This window comes from Aquarana catesbeiana, linkage group LG04 (assembly GCF_042186555.1).
Source record: "Aquarana catesbeiana isolate 2022-GZ linkage group LG04, ASM4218655v1, whole genome shotgun sequence".
NCBI classification, from domain to species: Eukaryota; Metazoa; Chordata; class Amphibia; order Anura; family Ranidae; genus Aquarana; species Aquarana catesbeiana.
The window spans coordinates 84,567,335-84,578,214 of record NC_133327.1 but is presented as its reverse complement, the minus strand read 5'-3'; the positions used below and the strand labels follow the sequence as shown (position 1 = coordinate 84,578,214).

Genomic DNA, 10,880 nt, shown 5'->3' with positions numbered 1-10,880 from the left:
GTCATTGTGTAACTAAAAAAAAAACACAAAATGCAGCGCTCTGAAAGAATGAATGAAAGTACTTTATGCATAAACAATGCTATTTATTCCATAAAGTTAAAAAATGGTTGAAAAGTCAAAGTTTAAAATACATGGCAGTGAACGTTACCAGTGACCTCAGAGTTGATAAGGGGGAAACAATCATCTGGGAGGCTTGCCTGGAGATGGTTTGAACATCCATCACCATCCAAGGAAATGGTGGGGAGAAAATTCAGTTCCCAGAGGGGGAGCGTACTGGCTGCTGGCAAAACCTGCCAGCTCCAGGTGGATGCCACGGCTGGATGGTGGTCAGCAGAATGGATAGAAAGGCAACCTGTGTGATGTAAACGGCCCCAGAGGGAGCAACCAAGCCGAGCAGGGTCGATATTCTCAGCGCGCCTTCTGTGACATCACTGCTGTGCCGGAGACGAAGGGGAAAGGTGTCCTGAAATCAGTTGTGTAAGTGTCCACTGTTCTGTTGCCGTGACCTACATGTTTCGAGCGCATGCGCTTTGTCAAAATCATAAATAGCATTGTTTATGCATACAGTACTACGTTGGAATTTATTTGATCATTCTTTCAGGGCGCTGCATTTTGTATTTTATGTTTTATGTTCATAGGTGCAATACAGGCTTAGAAAAATGCAGCGCATTGTTTTTACCTGCCAAAAAAGTGCATTTATTATTTTTCTTTAGAAAGATAAACTTCCTCTTTTTAATGAAGGGAGTGTTAGCACTTGAATTTGACTTGATATCAGCCTGTTCCTGTACAGCAGAGCTCAAATAGGGAGAAGCAAAACAGTGAGCCAATCAGTTATGCTGCAGTACAAGAAACATGTAGATAAAAAACAGAGATGAGAGAGTCTGTCTTGTCTTCTCTTCTCTTTTCATTGTCCAGTCAGAGGGTGGGGGATAACCAGAGATAACCAGTAGGCACTACTGAACTGCAGCAGAAAAAGATTAGGTCCCCTCTCCTGCTAGACAGGTCTGTATGGTGTGGCAGAACTAGATAGAGTAATACAAATCCTTCGGCAGGTGTATTAAGCTGTTTGTCTGGAGTTCAGCTTTAAAGCAGACCTTCGGTTATTTTTTTTTTCAATTTTCCATCTATTAAATCTTCTGCCCTTGTTTTAACTTTAGATAGTAAATGATATTTTCTCTGCCAGTAAATACCTTATACAGCCCACTTCCTGTTTCTTGTCTGGTTATTGGCCTAGGCTTATGACATCATGCACAGCTCTCTCTCACTCTTGTGAGTGTTTGCCAGGAAGGGAGGGGGGATAAGTCATAAGAGGGCCAATCAGAGCTGCATGGCCGCAGAGCTGAAGGGGTCCCTTTTGTGTGTCTGTGTAAATCCAGGAAGTGAACAGACAGCAGCTTCAGCTTCCCACAGTTAAAATGGTTGAAGACTCAGTGGAGGGAGATTTCTGCAGCATATTTGGCAAGTACAGAATCACAGTATATATAAAAAATAATATGCAAAGTGGTTTGAGGGAAGCTTCAAAATGACAAAGATGTTTTTATTACAAATGTTGTAAGCAGACTGCAGTTCTTCTTTAAGGACAGTTTGTATAGATACATTTCAAATTCAAGCCGCTGCTATGTGGTGACATGAATGAAATGTTATTTTGTGCACTTCAACTGAAGTTGATGGGGGAAAAAAAGGGACACGTGTGTAAAATGGACATTATACCACCCCCTGCCCCGGTCTCACTGCAGCCTAAAATTGTCAACTGTTGCATGCTAAAACAGAGGGTTTAATGTGCTATCAGTGTGAATGGGCCCTAACAAGGAGATGCAATTAAGCTTTGTAGACATTTTTATTTTTTAAGCTGGTGTGGGATCACTGAGTCTTCCCACTCCTGATGTACAGGCAAGATAAAGGCATTGTAGTGATGTTTAGAAATAAACTTGGGGCATTGGACTCAGTTCACCAATAGTTTGTAGTTGGCGTTTTGCAGCCTTGCTTCCACTTACATTGTGGAGAAGATTTACTAAAACTGGAACATTTCAGCTTGTTCAATTAAGACCCCTTTCACACTGGGATGGTTTTCAGGTGCTTTAGCGCTAGAAATAGCCTCACTCATTCCAGTGTGCCTTTTCACACTGGGGCGGTGCGCTTCCCGGACGCGAGAAAAGTTCTGCAAGCAGCATCTTTGGGGCGGGTTGGGAGCGCTGTATACTAGAAAGCACGAAAATGGGACTTTAGAGGTGCAAAATATAGAAGGCATTGTACGCTGCACATGACCAGCATCCCCTGAGGAAGCCGGTCCTATAGGCGAAACATGTTGGGAATCCATCATTGCTGTATTGTCGCACATATACTATTGTACTAGCCAGTATTGTATCTCCTTTTCCCCTTGTTTTCCTTTCTTTTAAACACACACGTTCTTATTTTGTTTATCAAAATAAAATCATTTTTTTATACTATATTTGATATTGTGTCCAATCATTTGCACCCCTAAAGTCCCATTTTCGTGCTCTCTACTATCTAAATTCTGGGATGTGGTGCTATTAAATTAATTGGTGTGTTCATGCTCATAAAAATCTATGAGCACTATACATTTTCTCCCAAAACGCCCCTGCCCACTAGAATGAATGGGCAGCACTTTCAAAGCACCGCCTAACGGGGGGGGGGGGTTTAACCCCTTTTTTGGGTTAAAAGCGCCCCGCTAGCAGCCAAAAAGTGGCGCAGAGGCGCCAATAAACAGCGGTAAAGCGCTGCTAAAAATGAGCAGCGCTTTAGCGCTTGCACAGCTGCGGCCCCAGTGTGAAAGGGGTCTCTGCTTTGACAGTGAAACCTGGAAGCTGATTGGTTTCTGTGCAGAGTTTCAGCAGATTTTGCACACTCCAGTTTCAGTAAATACAGTGAAACAGTATTTCAGTATTTTTCTCCAAGTCTGTGCTATTTTTTTTTTTTTTTGAATCACAGTTTTTATTGAAAATATTTTAGATTTTCTTTCCCTTGTATATACAACACAAGAACAAAGACAAGACAAAATGACCCCAACATGGAACCTTCCCCTTCGAAAATCTGTTAGTTTAGTTGCAGTACACCTCTTCTCATCTTGAAATAATATACATTGCGATTGAATTGCATTACCGCTTTGTCTCAGGTCTGTCAATTCACTTTTTCATACTCCCATTATTTTGTGTTAAGAAAAATGAAGTTCGATTCCTGGTCTGCACAGATGTGGCTGCCAGAGGTATTGATATCCACGGAGTTCCTTATGGTGAGTTGGTTTCTGGTTATTTGATTTTTGTTGTTTAAGAATGATTGGCCATAATGATATCTGTTCCTCTTTCAGTTATCAATGTGACCCTTCCGGATGAGAAGCAAAACTATGTCCATCGTATTGGAAGAGTCGGCAGAGCTGAGAGGTATTGTATAGTTGTGAATTATGGTCTCCTTTTGTTTTATAGTAATCAATGGAAGCTTTTCTTTTTGGCCTGGTTTACACTTAGAGGACAATAAAATTGATCTGCCCCCTTCCCCTCCACAATCGCCTGAATAGGGTGCACCACAACTACATGCAATGCACACTGTTGTGGTATGGTGGTGCAAGGTTTTTTTAGGGGTTAAAAAGACAGTGAGAAAGTAAGATCGCATCTCCTCGCCACCCTGTGAACAATCCACCACAGAATGCTCTTTTGGGGGCACCACAGCTATAAACGAGCCCTTAAAGGAGAAGTGCAGCCTGAGATTTTTAGGCTGGGCTTCTCCAATTGGTTAACAGAAGTGCAATTAGTTTTGCACTCCGTTTTCAGCGGAGAGCGGTCTGAAGTCCTCCCTCCGCTGACGTCACTGCCATCAGTCGAGGCGTCTAGATCCGCCAGCTGCCTTGATTGATGGCAGTTTCGGCGAGCCACTGAGACGGCCTCTCCCCACCCCTCCACAGCTCAACATGGAGGATCAGAGAGGAGAGCTGCTGACAGTCAGCAGCTTTCCTCTCTGGGATGTGTGGGAACCGAGCCATCGGCGACGTTCGGTGGCTCGGTTCCCAGTGCAGAGACGGCGGGGGACAGCTGCTGCATCGGTCTGATGCTCCATCCACCGAGGTAAGTATGAATAAAAAAAAAACAAACAATACTTCTCTTTTAATGTGACCATATGCTAGAGAAACTTTGCATACTGCTCAAGGTTCCCATCTTGGGTTCCGGTGACCCATACAGAAGAAGGGTGTTGGCGTGGAAAAGGGCTGCCCTGGCTTAAAAGATAAGTTCACCTTTGTTACAAAAAATAATAAATGCATATTTTTTTGCAGGTAAAAAAAAATGTGCATTTATTATTTTTTTTTGTTTCTGGAGCCTCTAAAGCAGGGGTCTTAAACTGGTGGCCCTCCAGCTGTTGCAAAACTACAAGTCCCATGAGGCATTGCAAGGCTGAGTTACAAGCATGACTCCCTCAGGCAGAGGCACGATGGGACTTGTAGTTCAGAAACAGCTGGAGAGCCACCAGTTTGAGACCCCTGCTCTAAAGCATTACACCAGCGATCAGCAGATCACTGGTTCCATGGGGTGGGCCCGGGTGAAACGCATCATGTTGGCATCTGGACAGAGCCAGGCAGAAGCCGCTTTCATTCAGGATCCACTCTGGCTTTGCCAGTGGGCAGCGATTGGAGGGGTTTTTCTTTTCTGTTATCGGTAAGTTCTCTTAATGTGATTCAAAAGCTTTCCTGCTCTAGCCAAAACTTAGTGCATGAACAATTTGAGTTCCTGTGGTGCGTTGGCAGCCCATTCAAATACATGAGCTGTTCTATTGCTAAACACTTTAACATGTGTTAAACGCACCACAGTGGACGGCCCTGGTGTTGGTGGGCCCTTACTGAGCATGCACTCCTGCTTGTAACTTTTTTGTACAGTCATGCTTTAGACTGTTCAGCTGAGCTTTACCCAGTTTGATGGATGATGGCAGCCTTGTTTCTGTCCTCTCAGTGCTAATGTGTAGGGTGATGTTTAGGGGCCTTACTAATGCACACATACGTGAACACTTTTTTTTTTTATAAAGATATATGCAGCATTGGCTGGAAAGATATGCTTTTTTTTTTCCCCATCTTTTCTCTTGCACGGCTGCCGCCTCTCTTCTCTGTCTGTTGCACATCTATCATCTCTTCCAGAGAGGAGCAAGTCTGCCTTTTGCCTCTCTGCAAAGATTTCCATTATTCACTGCGAGCTGCCACTTTGTCCTGTGTACTTATCCCACAGGTTTCCATTGTTTTTTCGAGGTGAAGTGTGTAGTGAACTGGTGCTGTAATTGGATACAGACAAAGCCACTAAATATTGGACTATTTTAAACATTTTACTTAACACTGTGCTGGAAAATGTAGCAAAAACGCACACCTTTAATGGTTGGAGTTTATTTATTACTGGCTTACTAAACAGATGTTTCCATTTTCAGAATGGGATTGGCCATTTCTCTGGTGGCAGCAGAAAAAGAGAAGGTAAGGAGTTTGATGGGCTTTACAAACTCTTCTATAGATATAAGGGTCTGGCAGAAAGCTGCAAATAATTGTGTTACATTTAAAGGGGTTGTAAAGGTTCACGTTTTTTCACCTTAATGGATCCTATGCATTAAGGTGAAAAAACATCCGACAATGCCGCCGCCCCCAGCCCCCCGTTTTACTTACCTGACCCCTCGAAAGTCCCGCGCTCGCTCCCGTAATCCTCTTCGCCGCTCAGCCAGGCCGTTGATTGGCTAGAGTGGATGGATTGAAAGCAGCGCAGCCATTGGCTCGCGCTGCTGTCAATCACATCCAATGACGCGGGGGGGCAGGGCCGAGTGATACAGTCAGCAGCTATAGTCGCCGGCTGTATCACGGGAGCACGCCCGCAAGAACTAAACACCATGCGAGAGAGCTCGCATGAAGGTGTTTAGTTCTTGCAGGGAGGAGCTGAGACAGCCCCCGAGGGACCCCAGAAGACCAGGTTCAGGGCCACTCTGTGCAAAATGAGCTGCACAGTGGAGGTAAGTATAACATGTTTGTTATTTAAAAAAAAAAATACCTTTACAACCCCTTTAAGAGGAATATTTAATCTTTAAGTGACCTGTTACAAAATTTTATTTAACCACTTCAGGTTTTACCCCCTTAATGACCAGGCCATTTTTTGCGACGCAGCACTGCGTTGCTTTATCTGACAATTGCGCGGTCGTACGACGCTGTACCCAAATAAAATTGACGTCCTTTTTTTCCCCACTAATAGAGTTCATTTTGCTGGTATTTGATGACTTCTGCGGTTTTTATTTTTTGCGCTATAAACAAAAAAATCTATAGCTGCTATAAAACGTTTCACAATAAAAAAAAAAAATCACATTTCTTCATCAGTTTAGGCCAATATGTATTCTGCTACATATTTTTGGTACAAAAAAAAAATCTCAATGGGCGTATATTGATTGGTTTGCGCAAAAGTTATCGCGTCTACAAACTACGGGATAGATTAATGGCATTTTTATTTTTACTAGTAATGGCCGCGATCAGCGATTTTTAGCGTGACTGCAACATTGTGGCGACCAAATTGGACACTTAAGTGACACTTTTTGGGGACCAGTGACACCAATACAGTAATACAAAATGCACTGTCACAGTATAAATGACACTCGCAGGGAATGGGCTAACACCAGGGGCGATCAAAGGGTTAAGTGTGTCCCTGGGAGGTGCTTACTAACTGTGTGGGGGATGGATACACTGGAGGAAAAGAGAGATCCGTGTTTCAGCTTTTTTTTTCCATTTTGGATAGAACAAAGAAGGGTTTTAACCCCTATCAGATTTTTTTTTTTTTTCACCATCTGTGTCCCATTGGTGAGATTTCTTCACATCCTGTCCCATAGCCAAACGGGAAGTGAGAGAAAATCTCTGCAAATTAAGGGAATACCTTGGTGACCCCCGTGATCGCTGACCTTTCCCAGGACCCAGCAATGTCTTCGGCTGACCCGGCTTTTTGCTGGTCTTGGGCCCAGGTGCCGGCATCTTAACTGTGGGCAACGCTTGACTCCTTGCGGCTTCACAGGGAATGGTCCCGCAGTCTCTTGGGACCTGTGATGTGTCAAAATCAGGTACCCTCTCCCATTCCCCAAAAAAAAGACATTCCAATTATGGGAGAGGAGGGAGGGGAAGGAAAAGCGGAACTTCCCCTTTTGGGTGAAGTTCCCACTTTCAGCATTTTGTTTCACATCAGTAATTACTAGTGAATTTAATATGCATGGTATATTTGTTTTACCTGTGTATATATTCAAAGGAAACTTCTACTGAAGGAATGTTGAGGCTGCCATTGCTGTCCGCACCTTGTTTGTTGCCTGGCTATCGCACTGATCCTCTGGGTTCAATACTTTTCGAATCCCCGGCCTTTAACAAGTATGGAGATCAGGCATTCTGATCTCACTCTGACTTTATACTCTAGATACTTGATCCAGGGTGATGAAAATATGAACGCCAGAGTTTGGCAACTAGTGTTCTTAAAAAGAGGCCAGCGATGGCAGCCACTATACCTTTCTAAATGTGTGCATTTCCTTTTAATTACACGCTTAAATAGCAGTTTTACTTTCATATGATCACATACTGTAAAGATTAAAAAAAACTTTGTTAGACTATCCTACAGATGCATGCTCATATCGGTAATTAATCCAGTACATCAATTTCTTCCCCACTTTCAGATTACATTATTGGGAACCAGAGAATTAGATCTAGTCAGGATCATTAGAGAAGAATTTATATCTGGGAGCATTATTTGATCCTTTTATCTGAATGATGAATTAATAAAATCAAGCTGTTTAGTTCAGATTGAGTAGTTCCAGCACTTGACTCCATAAATTTGAAGTTTTATGCAAAAAAAAAAAAAACACATCTAAAAGAAATACAATTACCCTTCAAGCACACCATTAACATTGCTCTGCCAAAACCTGTCCCCCTTCCTGGGTTTGATTTAATCCATGCTTGATTAACATGAAACAAAATTGTGTTTTTGAGCGTCCTTATGTAGGTGTGATCACTTATTACCTCCTTTTTTTCTGGCCACAGGTTTGGTATCACGTGTGCAGCAGTCGTGGTAAAGGTTGTTATAATACCAGACTGAAGGATGAAGGCGGCTGTACCATATGGTACAATGAGATGCAGGTATGTTCCACTATATATTGTTTCAGCTACAATTCTTGTCTCTTTTGGGCAGATGGTGGATGCATACGGACTCATAGAACATAAAAACTGGACGTTATTTGACACAAGGAGGCACGGGTGCAGCATATAGCCCACGGCTGAATGCTGGCCTGATCAGTTCTCCCAATTAAGACCGTATGAGTTTAGATGCATATGCCCTGAGCACAGGCATTTCATGTTTTTGGAGACCTACATCCCTAAACGCACAGCGTTAACCATGAGTACCAATTGGGACTTTGTCCAGCTGTGTTTTTAAGCTTATCGTTGATTTTGACAGGCTTCTGGCAGCAGGCTGTACACTTCTCTTGTCCCTTCTTGCACCCAAAAACGTCAGTTTTTTTTGCTCCTATGAGCCAACCCCCCTTCCCATGTGCATGTGCCCTTAAGGAGGTCTTTAGGTTTATGGATACTTTATAGGATTTGAAGCAGAACTGATGTGTAACTTTTATTCCAATATATTCATCTAAATTGGACAGTTTCAGTAAGATGTAAGACATCATTATCTGCAAAAATAAATATTTCACAAATATAAGGGTTTTACAGTAAATTTTATTTGCATTCTCTAATGTAGAAAATTCCTTTATTTTCCTGTAATGCAATGTTAATCATTGCTGTGCTAAATACATCCCCTGACAATGGCTGTCGCTAATCTGTAATTTTTCTGTAGCTGCTTTCAGAAATTGAGGAGCACCTGACTTGCACCATAACACATGTAGAGCAGGACATGAAGGTGCCTTTGGATGAATTTGATGGAAAAGTATCATATGGACAACGGAGAGCTACTGGTGGTAAGTTTTAATTCATCAGGCGGTTGTATTCTATTACATATAAGGTTTGTTTGTATGGCTATGTAAATGGTGTAATATGGCATACACAATTCAAAACAAGTGTGTGTCTATAGGTCACACTGAAAACTACGATGCTGATTGTCAACACTGGGACCTACTGAAGTCCTCTGTGTGGGCCTTTTGGAAACTAAAATAGGCTTAGCCCACATGCCCTAGCGTTAAATTTACCCTTAAACTGACCCTAACACTTACCGCTCCCTCACCTAAACCCTAAAACATAACTCCCTTGAGTAAACCTTAGCAGTGAACTTTGCTTCAGACTTTTCCATTTAAAGCCAACGTTTAAATAAAAAACATGATTCCTGGTTATGCATGAAATATTCCTCCTCCAGTGCCCCCACATTCTGCTACTGTAATCTTTATACTCCCAATAAGACTAGCTAAAGTCCTATACCAGGAACAAATACGCAGCCACTAAAATGTTGGGACTCCTGTCCTACATACTTTTTCTAAGTCCTTGGATTGCTAATGATGCAAGGATATCATCCCCAGCATGTGTTTATCTGTGCTAAACAATACCTTTTACATAATGTGCATCTGGTGACAGGTTCATTTTATGCACTGCACCATGCGCATGCAGACATTGTTTGTTCCTTGTACTCAAGCCATTTCACATTGGAGTCTTTCTTTCATTGCAGGTGGACTTTATAAAGGGCATGTAGAAATGTTGGCGCCTACTGTGCAAGAGCTGGCTTCTTTGGAGAAAGAGGCTCAGACCTCCTTTTTACGTCTGGGTTATCTGCCCAACCAGCTCTTCAGAACCTTCTGAGCCTCTGAAGTGTCAGTAAATGTGCCCTTCAATGGAGAGACCCATTGAATAGAGCATCCTATGCAGCACGGAACATCAAACTGAGCAACGGTCACTACGCCTGGAGCTGCACTTACACATCCAGGAATTAAGCGAATATGGACACTAGTTTTTATTTCCTTTTTTGTTTTTGTTTTTTGTTCTATACCAGCTAATGCCTGGTATTAAGTGATGAGGTACATCGAAGTTTCCTTTTACCTGGTTAATGATGTTTGTCAGTGCTTTTTTGCATGCTGTAACAATAAAAATACAAACATACATACAAAGTCTTTTTTATTTTATGATTGGTGAATTCATCAGTACTGAAGCACGAAAAAAATCCAGAACTGCCTGCTATAGGGCTTCATCATGCAATTGCTGAACTGTCTCTAAAAACAGGTACAGAATGAAATGCAAGTATACAGAAACCAAATTTGTAGAACAATATATATTCTATATCCGTTAACTCGGTGAAAGTCTCACTTTCCCGTTTTTACATGTGGTGACTAGCCTATTAACTCGGCTATATAAAAAAAGAAGGAAAAAGGTTGTTTGATATCTGAGTGCACCACTCTGAACTGCGTAGTAGAAGATATAAATTTTGCTGTTATTATATTCTAATAAGAATCCTTTGGTTGTTGACAGCACTGGGGATTGGTGCTTGGACACTAGGACAGGTAGAGGTGGCAGATGTGGTTGGGGACAGTGTTCTTAGACTTGTGTAATCTCCATTTTACAGCACAGGGATTCCCTTTTTTCAATCCTGATAATTAAATGGAGCAGCAAAAGTTTGACACTTTTTTGGGACCAGTGACAATTATACAGCGATCAGTGCTATAAAAATGCACTGATTACTGTATGAATGTCACTGGCAAGGAAGGGGTTAACACTAGGGGGCGATTAAGGGGTTAACTGTGTTCCCTAGTGTGTGCTGTAACTGTAGGGGGGATGGGACTGACTAGGAGGAGAGAGAGAGAGATCGGTGTTCATACTTAGTATGAACACACGATTTGTCTCCTCTCCCCTGAGAGAACTGGGATTTGTGTGTTTACACACACAGATCCCGATTCTCACTCTGTCA

At 42.3% G+C, this 10,880-nt stretch overlaps 1 protein-coding gene across 1 annotated transcript in view; it reads left to right on the top strand.

Moving 5' to 3' along the window:
- The window catches only part of DDX1 (DEAD-box helicase 1), a 70,151-nt gene extending 60,065 nt beyond the window's left edge, over positions 1-10,086 (top strand). Inside the window, exons 21-26 of the mRNA XM_073625352.1 lie at positions 3,178-3,250; positions 3,326-3,398; positions 5,416-5,458; positions 8,030-8,125; positions 8,832-8,952; positions 9,651-10,086. Coding sequence (XP_073481453.1) covers positions 3,178-3,250; positions 3,326-3,398; positions 5,416-5,458; positions 8,030-8,125; positions 8,832-8,952; positions 9,651-9,781 — 537 coding nt within the window. The 3' untranslated portion in view covers positions 9,782-10,086. The remainder of the gene's footprint in view (positions 1-3,177; positions 3,251-3,325; positions 3,399-5,415; positions 5,459-8,029; positions 8,126-8,831; positions 8,953-9,650) is intronic.
- Positions 10,087-10,880: the final 794 nt, after the last annotated feature.